Raw genomic sequence first — 23,225 nt, forward strand, 5'->3', positions numbered from 1 at the left:
TTTTGGTTTTAGTAACTAGGATCACAATCTGAAATATGAAAATAGGATAAAGAAGTTACAGAATATATGACAGAACAATTTTAAGTCTAATGAACATTCAGATTCAAAGTTACTTTTAGAATTCAGGATTGTGCTTGTTTAAAAGAAAGAACATATGCTCAAACTCTTACCTCAGACTTTGGAATCAATAACCACTCAGGTTTCAGATTTATTTATCCGCAGCAGCTCACATGTATTTAATTATCTTAGTGTAAGACATAAGTGTGATTCATGTGTCTCATTCATTTCCTCTGTAGACATGGTGCAATGAGATGCAGAACTGCTTAGTAGGAGGTACATGTTGTAGCAGAATTTATGGTTATTTTGGGTTTTGGCTAGTGCTTCCCACAGATTAAAAGGAATTCATAGCTCCTATATGTGACTGTAATTTCTTCCTAAAAACCATAAAGTGGGGGAAAAGATTAAATTGAAAATAGTGTAATGCAACAGCAAGTTTTGGATATATTACTCTGTCTGCATTTCCCACACTTCCAACCAGCATTATACAACCTGGCTTCAACAGTCTTCCCCCTTTTTGTCTACAGACCCTGGGTGTGGTAGTTTTTTGTCTCTGCTGCTTTACAGCAACTCCATGTTCTGGCTGCTCCAGAGCAAATGCAGGCAGCACGTTTTTAAGCTATTATAGATAGCACATTTTATAAGCTGTAACCACAGTAAGTCTGAATATTGCATTTTAAACTATTTCGTTTATAGACTGATAAATTATGCATGTATTAACTCAGTTAACTCTATTAATGTCTAATGGAACAACTGAATTATTGATAAGCCACTTTGACATAATGAAATTATAGCTAGGAGCAATGCAACTTTGGTATACAAATTTGTAGTTCTGAATCTCGATTTTCAGTCTCCAAGATATCTCTGCATATGAAAGGGTCCTTAAACATGTGTTTAGCTTTGAGAAAGTCTTAAGCACATGCTCAGATAACTTCCAAAGCTGAGACAATCATGGTCAGTGAAATAAGGGAGAAAAAAGGTTCCTATAGGAATAATATTGGTGATTCAATAGGCGGCACTCTTATTGACTGAATGATTCAGCTTAGTGCAAAGTATTGAAGGGCTCATTTTTCAGCTGAGATATAAGCGAGGGGTTTCAGATGACTCCTGATGTTTACAGCTCATTACAATTTGAAGGCATTGCTACTGAGAAAATCGTGTATCGGCTGGACTTCCATGCACATTGTATTCCATCCACAATGTAGTGGAAACAATTTTATGGCCCTGAAGATGTTCAGCTGTGGATGAAACAAGTCCCAGGCACAGACAGTGATTTAGTACAGGCCAGAAAGTAGTCCCAATAACAACTTTGCTTGAAACTACACCGATCTGGAGAAAAAGCTGCCTGCAGATTGGGTGTGGTCCAGAGAACAAGACTCCACACTGTTCCATTTGCTGTCTGAGATACAGCTCACCAGGAGACGAGTTTTGCAATACAGCTGAATTCGGCACCATGCTCCACACCATTGCTCAGTGTAGGAAATTCCAGAGAACAGCTGCAAGTAGTCTTTCCAGGGAAATGCAAAAGCAGCTGCTCTAAGAACTGCATTACCTTTCACAAGAATATCCCACATTTGTCAGGAAAAGTTTATTAAACCTTCATTCTAGAAATGCTGATTCATCTTTAAATTAAATGAATTCAAGTTCTCTGTACAACTGGTGCAATCTCTGTCTAAATTTATTTATGGTATTTCATACCAGGTACAATCACACACTATTTTTCCTGCAAGAGGCAAGTCATGTCCTTATCCTCTAGGGCAGCTCAGAGTCCTTCAGCTTTCCCCAAATCCAAATTATTTTCTGGTTGATGAGTTTCTTCTTAGATATTTTCTACCATATAAGTTCAGAATGCTGCTGCATTTTCATCCTCCATACAGAATCAGATGTTTTCAAGGACATTTTCCTTGTATTTCTATTGCATCAGTGCTAATGTAGCCTTTTTGCTGAATCTCATTATAAGAGGTTGTCTGCAGGACAAGATCATTTTTCCATCATGAGCCCTTAGAAAAGTTATTGAATTTGGCTCTTTAAATGTTTTAAATCATTTTAGCAGTTGACAGTGCATGCAGCTATGGGGGGGGGGGGGGGGGGGGAGGGGAAAATGAAAGAAAAAAAATGCAAATAGTGAATCTGGAAGCAAAAAGCCATATTCTCTTCCGCTCTCTACTTTACATAGTCATTTTACTGGTGCTAGCCAATAAAGATTTCAGAAGCTGGCAGAATCTTATGATCACTTTGAAAACCCTGCTCAGAAGAAGGGACTTTGAATCAAAGTCAGTGTATGTCATTGCGGATGCAGATTTACAGGTGTGTTAGGCAGTCATGGCAGAGCCATTAAAAACGTGGTGCTCTCCTTCTGGCTTTGCTTTCCACTGCACTACTGTTAGAGAGGGAATCTGGATCAGGGGACTGGGCTGCACTAGTGTTCTTCCAATTTCATACTGTCTAGTGGCCTTGGCTTTCTAAACACTGGGAAGCAGCAGAGCAGAGTGAAGTTAGAAAGAGGAGTGTGATGGTCATGCAGGTGCCAGAATTAGATGGACTTGAAAGTGCTATAAAATTACATCTGAACCTGCTCTGGTTGTGTCATCTGGCAGTCAATATTCTGAAAATACCATTCTTCATTACACTAATTTTGTTTGCTGAAATTTACACACTTGAGCTGATTCCAGAAGTCAAAAGCTCATATTACTGAAAGTTATGCAACATATTTGGTGCCATTTAAGGCTAGAGAAGAGGGAAAGACCTTATATCCTTTCCTGCAGAAAGCCACAGTGTCTGTCCTCCCTGACTCTGTTTCAAGATCTTGTTGGTTGACTTTCTTCCTACCTCACTTTTTCATTTCAGCCTTTCAGTCTTTTGCTTCCCTTTCCCCTCCTAGGATAAGTAAATTTTTCAAATGAGGAGTGCCTTCACTCACTTTTACCTGTAGTGATGAAGTCCTCAGTCAGCAACATCCTATTATTATTGCAGGTTGAATTTCTTTCTAACTAAATGTGATACCAATTTTCCTGTCTAGGAATGTCTTCTGCTCATATTTCCCTCACCAACATTTTTATTATCTCAGGTGTTGATTGACAGTGGAAACTCAGTCTTACTGGCATACTGTTCTCATATAACATTAATGCTGTTGTTGATGTAAAGTAGTGACTGTGGTTACTGTTAACACAACAGAAACAGGACGTGACAAAGTCTTTGGTAGACAAAAGCAGAGTCAGGGTAAAATGAAGGCAGAAAATTGAATTGCTCATCTACTTCATGTCGAGCTCTTGAGTATCTCACTGTACTGCTGCTGCTGCACAAATAATTGGACTGAAAAATACTATCACCAATCCAGTGCACAAAACATGATAGTGTGGGCTGAGAAGTTAAACAAGAGAGTTACAGACAGCACTCCTTGGTTTTGGGTAGGATGAGGAAAACATTAAAAACCTTTCTTGCATCATGAAGGTAATAATATAGAAAAGAAATTGATAATAATGTCCATTGTAACCTTGGTAATAATTTTCAATATGAAATTGTAGCTCTTTATTGTGCATTTACATTTGTCTCTGTCTGTCAGAATGCAATGAAATTTATTTGTGCCTCTGAACATATAATTTCCAAATACAATTTGATTCTGAAAGAGCTTAAAAAATCTGAGGAAAGAGATTCTCATGCAGCCCAATCAAATGAGTACTGAACTAAAAGCAAACATATCCAGTACAATTGATTTCCAGGGAAAACAAATAGGAATATAAATATGATATGTATCAAAAGATATACTGACACCAGAGAAATATTAATTCCTGGGAAAAGACCACATATTTTACTGTCATTTAAAAAGTATATATCATTCATCCTAATGAATTAAGTTACAGTAAATTAATGATGATTCCCAAACTCGATAACCATCACATAGAAGGACATTTTAAAGCAGTATTCTGGATTAGAATTAAGAGAACTTGTCGCAATGAAATATGAATGATGTCAAACCTGCACTGAAGAATAGTGAATGAGGTTAGAGGAAAGTCAGATGCAAAGTGAAGTTTCTGAAAAGACAGAGTGTTAGACTGAATACTTAAAGTACACATATTAACAAGAAGTTTTGCTTCCATTACTGACAGAAGAAATGCTCTCTAAGGATGAGACTTTCAGAGGAGTTCAGCACCGAGGAGTTTCTGAAGAAGTAATTTTGACAACATCCACTGTTAAAGTGAATTGATGGGCACTGGATATTTAAAGTTACATCTGGTCTCTTCCTTATCAGCTCACTCTTACAATGAAATAAACTTTACATTCCCCAGTAAGAAAGAAAGAAACAAACAAACACAACACAAAACAAAATCCATACAGAAATCTCTGATGAATTTGCTTTTGCAGGACAGTTGTCAAAAATGCTTTGTCTAGCTGTTTGCTATTTCAAATCTGCTTTAGTAAGTCACCACTAAATTCAGTAAGACATAAGGTCAAGTTATTCAGAGTTCAGAAATAAAAGTTCTTTGAATCTGATTTACTGAGTCTCCTTGGCACTGCAGGTTCTTGAGGAAGAATATCTACTGTACAGACTCTTCAAAGGCAAGTATATAGCTCTGACCTTATACTAAAGAGTTCTCTTTGACCAGCAGTCACTTCTGCAGCAGCTAACCATTTTTATCAATCTAGTGCCAAGGGGTTTTTTGCTCACATTAATTTATTTTTTCATTGACTAAATTATTTTATTTTTGTACTATTTTCTTCTTTATTAATAGCTTGCATAAAGTAGCAAATAATTTGCATTTCTACTCAAAAAATACAAAGATGTTAACAATATCTAACCAGAACACCTCAATTTTTTACTTCAGAATTAGGATGGAGGCACATGAGGATGAGGCCATCTATTTATTCATGAAACAGTTCAGTTTAAGTGCCAGGTCCATCAGGAAATGGTGCACAGAAGAGTGAAAGACAGGAGTCACTTAATAAGTGTAAATATTTGTAAATGTATAACTGTCATGATTCACTTTTTTTTTCCTCTCTCTCTTTTCTCAGGATACCGATTATTTAAGACCTCCAAGACTCTTTCCAACTGCATAGATTCTGCACCCTGATTTATAGTTCAAGTAGCTTAGTTACATAATGTCCTCCTGTTGTCTGCTGTCTTTGAGGAATTTTTTCTCATGGAGGAATCGCAAGAGCACAGACCTCAGCTGTTAGGTAAACACACAAAAACCTAAAGATTTCACTGGGAAATCCCAAATGTAAGTATTTTGTGTCAGTCACAGTAACATTTTTAAGAAAAGCTCTTATGTTACAAATGTTCTAACTATTTAATTGATAGTGATCCAGCAAGATGTTTTGACACATTTAGATTCAGAACATCATTGCCTGGTGCACAGTGGAGGACCTTCAGATCTAGCAAAAGGCAATAGAGAGGCAACATCTCTCAAGACAGACTCTGACCTGCAAAACAGAAGCAAACTTTTCACAATAGCCAGTAAGGAAGAATAAATCTGGAGATCCTGATATCATTTCCAGGGAGTAATACTTCTGATCATAGGAACCGTCTTTAAGAGCAGGAGTCCGGCTCTCTGATCTCCGACTTCTCTTGTCTTTTCTGTTTCTGTCCTTTCTCATTTCTGCCATGAGCCATTCCTTCACAATATGGAAATTGCAAAGTTAAAACAGAGTTTGATGAAACAATTTGTCTATTACTGATGCCATTTGGTTTTTGCCTCTTTACTTCACACATATATTTGTAGCTCTGTAGCCTATTGTACTGGTGGCTGATTTTCTCAATATTTTTCCATGACCTTTCCCTAGGCAAAAAACCAAAAGAACTTCCAGATCTCCAAGCCCTGGGAGGTGCAGGGCCCCTCTGCTGTCTTGGTTCATCCTGGGAGCCAAGGCCTACAACAACTCTTTGGGACACATTTCATGGACAAAGCCCAGCCAGTGCCGAGGGGGGACTCCAGAGAAGGGGCTTGATCTGTGGGGGGATGGGATTACATCACCGCTTGTCCTCCTAATTGGTGCTTTTTATCAACTATGTTAATTTCCTATAACCTATAAAAATGTACTCATCCTTGGGAGGGTGGGCTTTTGTGGACATCTTTCCATAACTGCCCCTGAAGGCATTCAAATAAAGATCCACTCTTATATTACCTCTTTACTGAGATTATCTCGAGTTTCATTTTCAGGTTGGAAAAAAGCAACATTACAAAGTCACTGAAATATACTGCTTTCTTCTTTATCCTTATTTCTTTTTCAGTAGTGTAACAGAATTTAGGAAATTTTTGGTTGATATTTTGAAAGGCATTTATTGAAATAATATTCTTCTTTTGCTCCTCCTTTTAGGTCAAAGTGAGTATTGTGGATCCAATAGTAACCTTATTTTTCCTCAAAGGAAAAAGATACCAAGAGATTTTCTTGGATGGGCACATATCAAAAAAAAAGAAAAAAGGTATTTCTAGGTTTTTGCATTTTTTTAATAACATGTCAGCACTTCTATGAACATGCTTTGACAATTCAAGTGCAGTTTTACTCCTTGTTGGTACAGAAATATCTCACTGGAAATAACATTAAATCATGTGAGATGCAAATCTACACCTATTTAGATGTCACAGCAATGGATTTAATTTACATTTCTCTGTCTTGTAATCCTCAGTTATGTTGTTCAAGACCCACATTTATCACTTAATATTTGGTCCCTAAAAGTACATGGATGAACTTGGAGGTGTTTTCTGTCTGCAGCAGTGGTTGTGACATTGTGTTCTGACCTCTTCATATCTGCTGAAGATGTTTCCACCTGTGAGAGGGAAGAGTATTTGCTTTCCCAGAAGAAAAGAGCCTGCAAACTCACTTCTGAGCTCCTAGCACTGCATCTGAACTCACCCCACAGCTGCAGGGTGGTGCAGCTCCTCATCTGTGAAACAAACAAAGCCAAGGAGTGATTTTCTGCGTTTTCCTGGAAAAGTCATTCACCTCTTGGAGAGTAGATGTTTGGGTTTTTTTCTTATCTGTAGGCCAAATGTCTGTTGTTTGATAGGAAACCCAAGAGAACCATCACTGTGCCCTGAATCTAAACTGTGGTATGAGAAACAACTTTATAATCTGAACTCTGAAAGTACAATCCTACTGCATCTTTTGCCCTTGATTAGATTAGAGCAAACAACAAGTCCCTCCTCTTTTGTAACATGCCTAAAGAGTTTCAGCAGCTACAGAAGAGATAGAAAAGGTTAACAAAATATTTTCTTCTGACCCTGAGACTGCTGCTTCTAGCACTTCCCTGGTATCACCTGGATATGCTTTCACCCCTAAGGAGTTTTTTTTCAAGCTCCAAACATGATGTACAAATTCTGTCTCCTGGTATTCTGAAACACAAGGCAGTGAGTACAGAAAGATAACACAGTCCTTGAAAAATGTCAAACATAAATGTTTTATGAAAAATGGGGCTCATATGCACTGCCCAATTTTTTTTTAAGGTATATTTTGGTTTTGGCTGGGTTTTGATGGAACTTGGGAGGTTTTTTTGTTTTCTGGAATTGCCTTTGCATTTTAAAAACAGCGTTTTTGCCTATGCCAGCAAATAAGTCTTAGAAGAACTTAAACAGGGAAAAAATAACAAAAATCTCATATCATATTAATAAAGCTGAATAAATGCCTGATGATAGGTAGTCCTAGCTGTTATCACAGATAAGATTTCCAGACAGCAGAAGCACTGTTGTATGAAACTAAAATACTGAAAAGAAGGGGCAGGACCATTTTATACTTTCTTTCCAGACACCAAAAAGGGGATAGAAAACTTGGAAAATTGCTGAGAATTAAGGAAAATTAATTTTGCTACATATACAGTCATGACCACCTTTAACCCTGCTGGCTAGGAGACAGAGCTCTCTAAACACCTCTTCCATAAACTCTTGACAGATCAAATCTCTCATAATGCATCCATTGTTTTTATTTTCACAATATAAAAATGACAATATATTAAGACAATCTAGAAAGTGATGACTCAAAGTAAAATCTTATCCTTACTGGGAAATTAAAATCTAGCATAATTTTCCACTTGTCCTGGTTTTGGTTAGGATAGAGTTAATTTTCTTCCTAGTAGAGTAGCAGGTAGAGTCCTGTGTTTTGGACTCAGTATAAGACTGATGTTGATAACACACCAATATTTTAGTTGTTGACTAGAAGTGCTTATTCTAAATGAAGGACTGTTTAGTGTTCCATGTCCTGTCAACAAGCAGGCACAAGAATCTAGGGAACAGCTGACCTGAACAGGCCAAAGAGAGATTCCACATTATGCCCTGCATATATGGACGGAGAGGGGGGGAAATTGGCAGCAGCTGTGGATTGCTGCTTGGAGACCAGCTGAGCACTGGCCAGTGAATGGAGAACAATTGTATCATGCATCACTCGTAGCTGGCACCTCATGGAGCAGATTGAGCCATTCCAGTAATGCTTGCTTCCTCAACACTCCTGTCCCTGGCCAGCCCGGTTTTGTCCTTTTCCCCATTTTGTTCCTTTTTGTCTTTTGATGCAACCCAGGATAAAATTTACTTTCTGGGCTGTGAGTGCACTTTCCTGGGTCACATCCAGACTCCCATTCACCAGCAACTCCAAGTCCTCCTCACAGGGCTGCTCTTGATGTGTTCATCTCCCAGCCTGTGTTGATATTGGGGCTTGCCCTTGCCCAGGTGCGGTACCCTCTGGATGCCATGCCATCCTTCAAGAGTGTGAACAGCACTGCTCAGCTTGGGGTTGTCTGAAAATTTGTGGAGGGTGCTCTCAATCCCTTCATCTATGTTATAAATGAAGATATTAAATAACACCAATTCCACTCTGGGCCCTGAGGTACAGTACTTGCCACAGATGTCCATCGAACATGAGCTCTTGACCACTGAGGTGTGGGGTATTTTTGTTGAATTGCAGCACATGGTGCGTCTCACATCAACTAATATCTGTCGACAAAAAAATAAAATTCCGAGAAGCGTCAAATATGCATCAGCAGAATCAATAATTCTTGTGTATAGATAAGGATTGCCCTTGCATCTCTGTCTGAAAATGTTGTCTGATCTTCCTGACAGTGCAGAATTATGAAAAACAATCCCTTGAATTTGCTCTGTGTAGGTCTGTGGCAGTTTCTAAACTGCCACAGGCACTTCACTTGAAGAGCAGCCCAGAGACATTCAAATAATATTGCTTCAAACACAATAAGAGAAACGCAAGCATTTTGCTCTAAATACAAATGCTTAACGAGTTACTATTAGCCCTCAGCTTTTCAGTCTCGGGTACACAAACAATCCTTAAATTCCTTATTAATTTGTTCTGAGGAGTCTTCCAGCAGCCACAAAATGCTCAGACACAAAATGCACACACACACTTCAGAAACAGAATTTATTTAGAATCATAACAAGATTTCAAAAAAGAAAGCCAAATACAATTACGGAATTTTAAGTAAGCAGCATGTACTAAAGTGGAATCAAGCACTTCCTTCTCTATTTACAAAATTAAAAAAAAAAAATTAAAAATAAATAAAAATTAAAAAAACCCCATCAATAAGCTTGAATAAGCTACTGCATGGATTCATCAGATGGCTACCAGTTAGATTGCATGATTATTAAAATATCTAAAAACAATTCATGATCTCAAAAGAGGTAGGAAATAAAAACTTAATTTCTTTTGGGGGTTTCCAAATGTGTTGTCTTCTTCTCTTAATTATTCTTTTTATTGTGTTCTGTCAAATCACTAGTTTCATTGTCATGGTTAGCAATCCTTAGAGGTGTATCCCACATACACAATTAATGCATAATGGAAGAACACTAGCAAAACATATATTCTGCAATGGTCAACCTTCACAATTTTTACTTAGGAAACTAAAACCTTTACCCTTGAAAAAATTGTATTTCTCATGTGTCTAGAAATCTCTGGCATCCTGACCTGAGCTGTTAAACAATTTGAAATAGAAGTTGTTTTGAAAAGAAGAGGAATCACCCATGAGGCAATTTGATATGAAATAACATTTAAATCACAACTAGGAACACACATGTGGTAGATTTCTAGAAATGTTAGAAAAAGTTAGGCAAGCTATATAAGATATCAGTTTTTATGTAAAAATGTAATTATCAGTAGAAGTATCAGATAAGCTAAGATAGATTTCCTAGTTTAGCAGATACTTCATTCCATTTGTATACATGTACACACATGTGTCATCAAATGGGGAAAGAATACATCAATATTAATCATCACATTTCTTAGTATTTCTTTTTAAACCTTCATCTCAATGAAAAGTTAGTTATCCAAATGCCAGACTTTCATAGTATATGCTGTGGCCCATTTAAAAATTATATTCACCTCAGCAAGGAAAATATGATCAGTAGTGGTCCTGGTTGTCCTCTTGTTTTCTCTGGAAAGGTCTGCTACAAACTTCACTGATATTGGTGGCAAAATACCAGACATGAAAGGAGTCGTGCTCCCATGTAGTAATTTACACATGAATGTGTGCATTTATAATATTCAGTTAAATTAGGAAAAGTACACAATGAGAGGAGAGGTCCAACCTAGACAGCAGAGCAAGAGCCTGAGGAGAAGGAAAGCACACTAATTTCAGGAATACTGCATGGAGGTAACTGTAACCCAAACTCTGGTTTTACAGAGTTTGTTATAAAACAAGTACTTGTTTTACAGTACTTTGCAGCCAAGCAGTACAAATATACATTGTTTAGTAAATGCAGGACAGAAAACATTCTACTTTCTTACAAGATAGCCAAATTACTTTAATATTGCAAATATCCCGTAGAAGATATATAATACTCCCCTGATGTCTCACAGGAGGGTAGCTACGGCTTCTTGCTTTGCTGCCTTGTTGCATCAATCCATCATAGAAGAAATTAAAACTGATTAGTTCTGCATCTTTTTCACACAGTTTTGCATTTCAGAGCTATACTAAAAAATAAAAAGCTACTGATGTTCAGGTCAAGTCTTCCAATGACATAAATGAGTTCATTTTACTTTAAAAGAAATTCAACATTATAAGTCAGGTACAGAAAAGAACAGACAAACTGCCCGCATCCCCCAAAACTGTATGGTTTCTTTAAAGATGTGTTCACTGGTAAAGAATGGCTGGAAAATTAATAGGTGTTAAGAACATTTTCCCCTGAATCTTTCATGGTTTAAACCCTGTTGACTCTTTATGGCAGTCACCAAACCAGACACAGCTGAAGAGGTAGGCAGAGAGATAATACATTACATTTTTTTCTGATTCTGAAAAATGTTAAAGGAAGTAAAAAAATAAAAGCAGCCTAAATATCAGTGTACAGGAACAGCGTTAAGCACAGCAAGCTCATTGTCAGTAATCCATCTCACCTTCAAAGTAATCTTTCATTTCTGACACCCAACTTAATTGCAAGTAAGGAATAACTATTAGACCAAAAAATTGAAAGCTTTAAGCTCAGTCCTGCTTTACATGAGTTGTGTGGATCATTTTGTCCTTGGTGTGATGCCTTACAAAAGGATCCTTTTGAAAAAGTGAACTTCGGTCCTGTTGCTTTAACAAGGAAGACAGTGTGGCAGCAAGACAGGGAAATGGTGAGCTATTTAGTAGATAAAATGTTTAAAGCTAATTCTCAAAACTCTGAGTTAAAAGGAATCTGATTGCTTATATGTTAATGGAAAATAAAATTTTTAAAAAGATAGCGTAAATTTTGACATGAAATTCAGATTTTACTGAGAAAAATACATATGTGTTTTCTTATTCTCCAAATACTCAATGAATGTTTTTTGTTCTGTCAGAAAACAGTTTTCTGAGCAAGCCATGTCAACTCACATAGAAAATTATCTACCAGCCTTGATATAAGAGTTCTAGTGAATTCTTATTATTTCTGACTTATCCTAGAATGAGTTTTGGAAGTTAGGCACTCACTCTTCTGTTAAAATTGCAGGTGTTCACAGTCACAAAATAGTCATTTTAAAGGATTCACCAGGAGGACATGAATTCATCCTGAAAATACAGCAAGGTATTAACTGTTACACTGATAGCTGATCTTAATTTGGCCACTCCTTAACTTATTAATGTGGATTTATTAAATTAACCTATTATAATTTGTCACATGTACCTTGAAACTTTTTTGAACACATTTTGACAAAACATCTTCCAGTTAAAACTGGAATTCTGAAAGCTACTTGGGTTGTCACATTTCACCCAGTAGAAGGAATGAAGGAGAACTATAATTCATGTCAAAATCTCTGGACTTAGAAATCTTACAAACTGAGTAGTATGGTTTCAGCATCAGATTTGGGCTTAATTTCATCAGTGATGGCCATGGGAAGGAAGATAAGGTCTTTGATCCCATTGGAGTTCCAGAAGCAGAATTGGAGGAAATGTTAAGTTGGGCATTCTGGAAACTGAGATATATTCCAGGAAGAACGAGATAGAAATTGTAAATCTTGGAAGCTCTGTGTGGCCTCAGGGCTCCAGAGCTGGAATGCTCCACTCAAGAGGTCTACAGTAAAGATGCACTTGAATCATACTAGTCAATCAGGAAACTGGGAAAAAACCCAATTTCACAAACAAACCAGAAAAAATTTAAAAACTCCTGTAAATATTTATACTTCTATTTTTCATTCTAATTTTCATCTCAGCATATTAGTATTGTGCTACCTTGGATTTAACAAAGAAAGTCTGAAGTTTTGGCAGGATTAAGATGGACACTTTTGCATAGATCAATCTGATTGCCCTTAACAACCAAATGAGACAGTCAAGTTTAGGATAAAAAACATTTTATGGAATGAATATATTTATTTTTGTCTATTATGCATTATCAACTGAAAATGTCATTAGAATTGTAAAAGTCAGAGCAAAATATTTCCAAGTGAGAGATGAAGGAAAGAAGGTATTGTCATTCCACCTCTTAAGGCACCAGTTTTCTGTAAATTCCATTGCACTGGAAGAAGGCAGGACAGTACAATAGACATGAAACTCTTGGCCTGGTGAATATGGTATTTCAGATGCTTGCAGTAGGGTGAATTCCATACAATTTAATAATCAGAAAGAATTATGTCAGTGCAGACTTTAAAAAAGAAACTTCCTCCTGCCCTGTGTTTCTGTGAAAAAGGGTTTCTCAAGACTTCCAGAAAGGTAGTGTAAATAAAAATTGTCTTCATTATTACCCTTCTGTTAAAGTATTGCGTATACTGATTGGTTACTTAATGCATAGGATTTCACAGAAAGCAATTTATATCAATGATACTCTGGAAAAATCACACCTTAAATTTCTCAGCCTTATTATGCATACATTTTTCTCCAAAGGTAGCATACCTAATTTGGAACTCACAGAAGCCTCTTTGTCAAAAGTTTGTAAGATCTTTTTGGATAAAATCTGTTAGCAGTTACATCTGATTCTGCTTGATGGGGACCATGCTGATGCCCCAGATTATTTTCTTTCTTTTCTTTTCTTTTCTTTTCTTTTCTTTTCTTTTCTTTTCTTTTCTTTTCTTTTCTTTTCTTTTCTTTTCTTTTCTTTTCTTTTCTTTTCTTTTCTTTTCTTTTCTTTTCTTTTCTTTTCTTTTCTTTTCTTTTCTTTTCTTTTCTTTTCTTTTCTTTTCTTTTCTTTTCTTTTTTCTTTTCTTTTCTTTTCTTTTCTTTTCTTTTCTTTTCTTTTCTTTTCTTTTCTTTTCTTTTCTTTTCTTTTCTTTTCTTTTCTTTTCTTTTCTTTTCTTTTCTTTTCTTTTCTTTTCTTTTCTTTTCTTTTCTTTTCTTTTCTTTTCTTTTCTTTTCTTTTCTTTTCTTTTCTTTTCTTTTCTTTTCTTTTCTTTTCTTTTCTTTTCTTTTCTTTTCTTTTCTTTTCTTTTCTTTTCTTCTTCCTTCTCTTCTCTTCTCTTCTCTTCTCTTCTCTTCTCTTCTCTTCTCTTCTCTTCTCTTCTCTTCTCTTCTCTTCTCTTCTCTTCTCTTCTCTTCTCTTCTCTTCTCTTCTCTTCTCTTCTCTTTTCTCTTCCTCTGCTCTCTTTTTCTTTTTTTTTCCACCCCACCAACTTAGTGGCCCATAATCTTATCAATTAGTGACTTAGCTTATTTTAAACATATGCAAGTCTCTCAAATTTTTTTATCTTATGAGCTACAAGCTTCAGTTATGAGAATTTGAGAAAAAGTATAGAAGTAGTCATCTATACACATCTATACATCTAATTAGAACAGGTATAAAACTTGCCTTGGGTCACACTCGAGTCATGAAAATAAGGCTAAAATACAAAAACCAGTGTGCTATGATACACCAAGACATTTTCCCCTTTTTTTCTGTTTCTAAAGTTTGTGAAACATAAATTATCAAGGAAAGACTCCTTAAGAGGTGCAAAATCTGGACTGACAGATGTAAAACCAAAAGTATTTTGATGAAGGCATGACTTAGAATAATTTCTACATGACATAAAAAAATCAGTTTCCCAAATCATAGATTGGTTTGGGATGAACAAACCAGTAAAATGAATGATTCAAATAAAATTCAAAAATATTCAGATATGTTTAAAAAAGCACTAATTTTTTTGGACAATTTATTTTGGGAAAGGCACACAGAGAAACCCCTTTTCAGAATGATAAAATAAAAATACATATTTCACCTGAGGATGTAGTTCTCAAAAAAAAAAAAAAAAAAAAAAAAAAAAAAAAAAAAAAAAAGCTAATAGTACTCAAGAGCCATCCTTGATTTGTTTTCTTCCTCTTTGGGTGAATTATGAGCTAAGCCTATTGCCAGCTCAGCCAGTCAGCAAAGTTTTTCCCTTATCTGTTATAGGGTGCCCACTAGCCTAAATAGTTGTCTAATATTCTGAGTCACAGTGGAACCCTGGGAGCAGCTGACGTCACTGAAGGCCAATTTTTAGGTGCCCAAAATGGTTGTCTAAATGTGAGTGAAACAGAGTTCAAGCATTGCCCAAGTAACTTAAATTCATTTCATCTTGCAATCCACATCTCCTGACTAGTCTAAATCTTTAGATATAATTAAAGAATAATTTTAATTTCCCCAACATAAGTCCACTAACGAAGCTGTCCTTAATCTCCCTGACTAAACTGGATCCTAGAACTCATTCTGTGCATCCTTGGTCAGTGAGAAATGCAGCCTATAGTGAATCCTCTGATGAACCCTGAATGTTCTGTCTGTGACATTTCCTCTACATTTTAGACATGACAGGTGGGGATGTCTAGAAAGACCCAGAAATGAAATTTGGGAGTCACCTGAATGTGTAAAGAGGCTACACTGCCCAATGAATTATCCAGCCTGGAGCTGACAAAAATCAAAAATACAGCACTTGTCTGAATGATTCCTTAATTTCTGATCTTTTTTTTTTTTACACGCAATGATGCTATTTAAAATTTTTATTCCATTCAAAGACATCTAGAAGTATGGTAAGACAAGAAAAAGTAAAAACCAAAAATTAGAAGCTGGCCCTAACTGTCAGGTTTAAACATGGATGGGCAAAAAGCATAATTTTCATAATATGCGTGCCTTTTCATATGAGGTTTTGGTATAGACTTCCATCAGACTTTATCTGTAATTTCAGTCTAAAGTATGGAATTTTGAATTCCACTCAGTGCAAGATTTTCTAAACAAAAAATGGAAGGGAAATTACAAAGGAGAACATGGAGGGGGAAAAATGTTCAGCACATGCAAGAAAAAGAAATATTAAAAATAATCTGAGTGCTTCTGCATAAGCCAATATCATGCAGCTCTGCTATAGCTTTCTCAGGAATCTGGAAACAATCAGCAAGCTCACATATATAGTCTTTTTTTTAACTCGTGTGGTTCTGCCTTCTCTAGGAAACTGGAAGGGTCACATGTTGATGAAAATTCCAAAACTGTTGGCACAAATGCAGCTGCTTTTCCTTTATTGTTAGACATTTTCAAAACCACCCTATTTTGCCTGCCACCAGTAGTTTTAATTTGCTTATTTTCTTTGGTCAGAGATTTATCAAATAACATTGTTGTGTTACCCCTGCTCTCTCAAAACTGAAATACAAAATTAAAGAGCTGCGTAACTGGTATTTCTCATGCTTGTTTGGTTTTAAAAGGGTACATTTTCAGAACTAGTGATGATGAGTAGTGGTCATTAGCACATTTTAGTTATTTCTCTCTTGACTTGGATCAAAAATTTTTCAAATGCCTTTCCACGTTTTCAGTGAAGAAACACTTAATACTAAACTGAGAATAAACTGTTCACCCATATTTCTTTGGCATCACAAATTATTTCTCTTCCATTGCCTCAGTGCTGAAGATGTAACAGAAAAGTATTGATTGATTTTTAAGAATCTTGATTTTTATATGCTACTCTCTCTGAACGGCGCTGGGATATAACTTAATTGTTTTGTACATAATATCAACTTCCCTCCATTTATATTCTTATGAAGTACATAGCCTCACATTGCCCATCTGATTGAATTTTGACTGCTTGGATGCCTTTTAGATAAAGAACACCATTCCATGGTGAAATTAGGAGCATTCTTTTCTTTTGTCTTCATTCTCCCCATCCTCTTTCCTGAAGCCATACAAGCAAGAGAATGAACAGAGTAAAGAAACAAAAATTCATACACGTCTAGATGGAACTAATTCTCTCCACTGAGCAATAAGGCTTCATCTCTGCTGGAGAACCTATTATTCTTAATCCATCTGGAAACAGGTCTATTCACAATATTTCACAGTCTAAGTACTTTTCTAACAAATCTATTAATTATGCACTCAAATTATTTTCTGCCTGTGGAGAATTGTTACTGGATTTTTTATTGTGCCAGAACCCTTCCTCTTTCCTTCCTCTTTATAAAAAATTCCTATATCCAGTTAGCATTATTTTTTATAGTATTCTCTTATCTCACTCCACAAATTCTTGGGGAAAGGGATCTGAAAACTGTTGCTTAACAGTTGCCCTGTTAAATGGAAATACAAATCTTTTATCACCACACTCCTCCCCCCACCACCCCTTACTTATATTATTGCATAACTCTAACTTTCAATGGCTTTTCATTTGCCTTACTTAAACTTAAGGAATGAAGCAAATTCTACAGCAGTTAAAATTAAAATAGAATCACTGGCTGTTTTAAACTCGTGAAATAGTGACCTGCCAACCCATTTGTCATGGCAGGACCATTCAGGTCAATGTCAGCCTCAGGAGGTTTTAACTCACATCCCCTGCTCAGAGCAGGCTCAGCCATGGAGTCAGATCAGGTTGCCCAGGCCTTCACCCCATTTAGTGAATTCATGCTGATCACCTTCTTGTTTTCCATGTGGGTAGAGATGGTCTCCAGAATGAAGTGCACCATCTCCTTTCAGGGACTGAGTTGAAGTTCCCTGGGTCCTCCTTCTTGCCCTTTTTGAAGGTATGGTGACATTTTCTTTCCCTCCTGAGGCACCTCTCGTGGTCACCATGACCCTTAAAAGATGATCATAAATGGCTTTGTGGTGGTGTCTGCCAGATCTCTCAGCACTCACTGATATATCCTGTCAGGGCCCAGGGACTTATGGATGTCAAGTTTACTTAGGTTTTCTCTGAGATTGTATTTATAATCTCTTCTCCAGGTTTTGCAGGCATGTCTACTCATTTTTTCCAGCAGTGCTGTGCTCATTGCTAAAGGGCAGTAGTTACCTAAAGACAGAGAAGATAGAGAGGTGCTATGAAACACTGGGGAGCTAATTGAGGGCTCATCCTGCTCACCCACCTCAGTGCTCCTGTGCTATAAGCCCCAGGATGTTTCCACCAACATTGTGTGTCAGCATCCTTTCAGTTCTTCCCCCACTCTTTCTGAGTAGCACTGTAGCATTTCTTTCCCTGACAATTTCTAGCATGCTAGGGAGCACAGTTTGCAAATATAAAGACATTTAAACAGATTGCAAAAGCTTTCTAAGCAGTTGACAGCTGTTTTTTCATACAAAGATACAGAGGACTTGTGAGGGGAAACCTTGTTTATGGAAAAAAAGAGATTTTTTTTTCCTGCAGACTCCTTATCTCTCAACGTGAAATATTCATGAATCCTGCAGGTAGCAAACAATGTGTTAGATACAACCAAAAACTCTAAGACAGAGTGAAAATTGCTGAAAAATGTCTTGTTGTCATACAATGACCCTGAACAAGCCCATGAAATCTAAATTTGAAAGCACCGTGTTGTGCTGCAATATCCTCCGTGTGGACAAGAGGGAGTCAAGTCCTAATTCCTAATAACATGTCTATCTCAACACAATACATGTGTCAGTAACAAAAATTCACATAGTTCCCAGTCATATTTTAGTCATACCTATTGCCTGTTCTACAGCAAGCACATTTAATATAAAAATTCAAATACTGCATAAAGCAAATCCCTGAGAGAAACTAACATGCACAACTAGCTTCCTAACACATTAGGTCCTGTAAAGTCAAGACCACCAATTTTTGGTTTTTTTCTTGAAACAGCTCCCTGCAAATTTCCATCCTGCTATTTGTTTAAATGGGGCAGACTTTAATTTCACTGGAAATGGTGTCCCCAAAGTGGTCACTAAGGATGGGATATCACACAGGAGGGCTTCATGAGAAATGTGTACTGTGTTCACCAGAAGATACAATCCTAAGGAGTGGTTGCCAGCAGTAGATAGAACAGGGAGAAAGGAAAGGAAGAAGTTACCTAACTTCATTTTACACTTCAGATAAAAAAAAAAAAAGGTAGTTGTATATGATAGTTATGACTTTCAGCAGAGAAACACTGTTTCCTATGAGATTGAGATACTGAGTTAAAGCATTTAGGTTAGAGTATAAATTTAATGAGAAAGACAAGGATCAATTGCATAATAATTCTTTATTTGAAGATAAACAATTATTCTGTAGGAAATAATCATTGATGAAACAAGTCACTGGCATCATGTTTGTTCCTGCTTGAAATTTTTCTGTACAGGTCTTATTGGTTTTTCATTACTATTGCGGTGCATTTAGTTAAGTTTCATAACTGTAGGAAAGTTTTCCATTTTTCACATAAAGTGAAACTTGTCTCCAGGCAAGAAGGAAGCAGAAGCATTCTGAACCTTTCAAGTGTGTTCAGCTTCTTAGATCAATTACTTAAGTGGTATTTAAGCAGCGCTCTGGCCTTGTGCCACTTCACCCAGGTATTAACTTTACCAGAATGTGATGGTCTTGATTACAATCCAAGCACTCCTACCCTGCTAAGTAAACCCACTATAGTAACAAATACTTTGGAAATTATTTTGTCCAATCCAGTTTTATAATGATCGATCCTGTGTCCACCTTTGCAAAAAAGGAAGCTAGAGATATTTTCTGGTAAGTTTGTACCAGATTGAAGATTTTAGACAATAATCTATTTTTTTTCCTAAACCAGGTTTTAAAGTGATCTAAATTGGCATTGCTAGTACAAGCAGAGGACATTTCTTCAAACATACAGAATCATTAGGCAATTCACCTAATTTGAATGGATTTATCTTTCACATCCCTAAATAATGTAATAACCACTATTCAATCACTATTAATGCTGAGTCAACAAGCAAATGACTTGTAAGTCTCTTAAACATCAATATATAGTCTCTGAATTAATTTGCATGTTACACAGCATATGTGCTGTCGTAACAAATACTGCCAACCCATGACCCATCAATCTTAACAATTAATGAGACTATAACTGAATGAACCAGACTACTTCTCAGACTTATGAGGAGCAGCTCGGGTCCCTTGTTCTGTTCAGCCTGGAGGAGACTGAGGGAAGACCTCACTGCAGGTACAACTTCCTTGTGAGGGGAAGAGGAAGGGCAGGCACTGATCTCTTCTCTCTGCTGACCAGTGACAGGACTTGAAGAAAAAGCATCAAGCTGAGTTGAGAGAGATTTCAGTTGGATATACAGAAAAAGCTCTTGCCCCTGTGTGGGACTGGGCACTGGAAGAGGCTCCCCAGGGAACTGGTCATAGCACCAGCCTCACAGAGTTCAGTAAGGGCTTGTAAAATGCTCTCAGGCACATGGAATCGTTCAGGGGTGTCCTGTGCAGGGCCAGGATTTGGACTTGGATGACCTGATAGGCCCCTGACAATTCAGTCATATTATATGACCTTCTATGACTCTGAGTACAATCCAGATTCAATCAGCAAGGGTATCAATGCACTGGAAAGCCATACCATGCCATCATTTCCTATTTGATTTATATTAATACAATATCCCTGAACCCCTAATCAGTCTACAGTAACTCACCTTTTGGGAAAATTCCAAATAACCTAAAATGCTTCTCAGAAATATAAATTGCTGAGAATATTTTTGAAATATCTATATTTCCTGATAGAGGAAAAATGACAAGAAAATTATTCTTGCCATTTGTCCTCTATCAGGACTTTCATAGAATGCAAAACAAAGTACGAGGCCTAGGCCCTCAGTGACACAGCAATGAGACCTGAGATTGTATTTATCAGCATGAAAGCAAATATTGACACTCCAGTTTATATTTATCCAACTGGAGGACAGCCCTGAACAAGGTACAAGGCTAAGCTCGGCATCTTGAAAGCTAACCACAGCCCTCTACTGCAACCATGGATAAATCATATCCTTTTCCACAAATGCATTGTACATTTTGAAAAAAAAATATGGTTAAGACAGCAGAAGTCTGATTTTTTTTTTTAATCTTGAGACATTCAAAAGGACACATCCTCCAGGGTTCAAAAATACTTGGGTCCCTACTGCAGCTGTTCCTAGTGTTCCACACCTAATTGCTATTATTTACATGGCTTTTCAGAAATCCCTGAGCAACTGTTATCGCAAAAAAACCATAAGAACTCCATTGTTTTTGAGACATCTCCTGCTCTGTTAGTTTTGATGCTGATCTACAGGTTAAATGTTATTTAGTTAGAGAAAGGAAGTAGAAAATGGGAAAATAACTGTTCTCAGTGCAACTTCTCACAGAAAAGAAGGAATTAGGCCAAAACCAAAACCTCATCAAAATAAACTGCTAATCCATATAGAAAAAGAGGAAAGAAAGAGAAATAAATTCAACTCCTCATTCAATAAATTTTTCTAGATATATTTTTAGACATCCAAGATGTGACTAACATACAAAGCAGAAGTGAACAGACATGAAATAAATTTGTAAGATGTAAGAAAATAGTAAATATAGGACAGAAAGTATTTAACTTAAACAAAGCCATATTATTAATCCTTACAGCAAATGTGTGTATTTATTTGAATACCTTCTTCACACTTCAAAATGTTGATGCAACATAATAGAGTTTATACCAAAAAAAAGAATAATGAAATTGTTTAACAGGTTTTTATTCCTATAAAATAAGCACTAAGTGTAGGAATAGAAAACTCTGCCAGAGGCTGGGCCAGTGTTGTAGGTGCAGAAGACAAGTTATTAGCACCACAAATCAGGCACAGTGATAGCACTCCCTCTGGAACTGATTTAACTTAGAGGCATAAGAGGTGTACAAAAACCAGCAGCAAAGGACACACTTTAAAATTGCTGTAAGTGCCTTGAACAGCAGCTCTAGTGTGGAGATTGTATTATTTTAACACACTTTTAAACAAGGTCAGGAATATACTTAGGATATCTTTTCTTTAATGGGGAATGAAGCTTCTTGTGATAACAGGAATGCAACCACGGCCTACTGACAGCTAACTGATACAAAAAAGGTCATGAAACAAACTGGTCCTACAGAGAAAATAAGTCAGTCATGTCCTAGAAAAATTATTTTTACTGTGTAGTTAAGATCTTAGATAAATGAGCTGAAATGATTGATATTTATCTTAAATTCATCTAAGTGGAGAGAATATAATCACCCATATTATTAGACAACTGAAAATTTCTACTCTAAGTGGGATTTCAACAAGGTGTCATCAGCCAGATGTTATTCTAAAAACTATAGAGTTATAAGCAAAACTGCTCAACACTTTCAGAATTAATGCAGATTTATAAGATTTTGCACATCACCTTCACATGTGTGTCATTAGTATTAAAAAATACCACATTTTCTACACCTGATATGTCTATAGCCTGCTGCCGCACATGGGTAGAAATATATGCATGCTTCAGGTCTTCAGTGTATTATCCAGAAAAGAATAAAAGAATGTTTGGGGGAATCTTTCCATTCTTACTGTTTTGGTACTGTATTGGTTGTTAAAGGAAACGAAAAGTATTTTTATATTTTTACACTTTTACTTCATTGCATTGATTCCTCTCCCTCTCTCATAGACATAAAGGCATAGACACATACCATTATCATTTTTTAATGGTTCAAATTTAATTTAACTCAAAATTTGAAGGATATCCCAGCTCTGCAATAATGAGTCTGCAGCAGAACAAACAGGAAGTCCTTTCACTGTGATGAACTATTACAGTTTTAACTTCATCATGAGTTTCCTGTATGAAAGAGCTAGTACCCAAACCACCAGATGGCTGTTGATGTCAAATATGGGCAAGATAATTCTTTAAAAAGTTAGGAATTTTCAAACTATAAAACTTCTCAGTTAAACTCAGTGTACACTGAAAATAAATACTAGTACTAATCCAGATGAGGAAATTAATTATCTGAAGCAAACAAAAATTTGTTTTGAATAACCCTGCATGCATTACATCGATTAAAATTATCATGTGAAGATTACTGTATATTGATGGAAACTGTCAGTTAATTAACTCTTCTGGGCACAAAAGACTCCTTTGTGATTTCTTTTTCCATACAAATAGAAGAGTAATTTTATTTTCACTCAAGGAAAAACCTTTAGCAGTACATGAAGGAAGTAGAATAGAAATAAAACCTATAAATAGGTGTTACTTGTGAAAATAATATGGTATTGATTTCTTTAATTACTAAAAATAGCTAGTTGTGAAAATGTCTCTTAGGCACTTGACAACCATTAAGAAACCAAATGGAACTGTGCATTACATTGATTCTCACTTTTGAAAACATTTATTTTCTCTATTCTCATCTCTTTAGTGGTACAGTAAGATCAGAGGAAAATGTTCAGAGAACTCAGCTCAGATGACGTAGCATTTGTTTCTAGCATTGAGGTGTCTCACTCAATAAGAACATCCAGGCTATAATACAATGTGGCTGAGTATTCCACTTGCTGTGTTCATAAGTGCACATTCAGTCACAAACCTTAGAGTTATCATATTCAGTGCAACCTGGGAAAGATCACAGAATCATAGAATGGCCAGTGTTGGAAAGGACTTTGAAGACAATCTCTTTCCAACTCACCTGCCATGGGCAGGGCCAC

The 23,225-nt window shown here is 36.4% G+C and overlaps 1 protein-coding gene across 1 annotated transcript in view; it reads right to left on the reverse strand.

The window, feature by feature from the left end:
• Positions 1–13,387: 13,387 nt before the first annotated feature.
• LOC135291260 (trichohyalin-like) overlaps positions 13,388–23,225 on the reverse strand; it is a 422,947-nt gene continuing 413,109 nt past the window's right edge. The window contains 1 exon segment of the mRNA XM_064405294.1: positions 13,388–14,002. Coding sequence (XP_064261364.1) covers positions 13,402–14,002 — 601 coding nt within the window. The 3' untranslated portion in view covers positions 13,388–13,401.

This window comes from Passer domesticus, chromosome Z (assembly GCF_036417665.1).
Source record: "Passer domesticus isolate bPasDom1 chromosome Z, bPasDom1.hap1, whole genome shotgun sequence".
NCBI lineage: Eukaryota > Metazoa > Chordata > Aves > Passeriformes > Passeridae > Passer > Passer domesticus.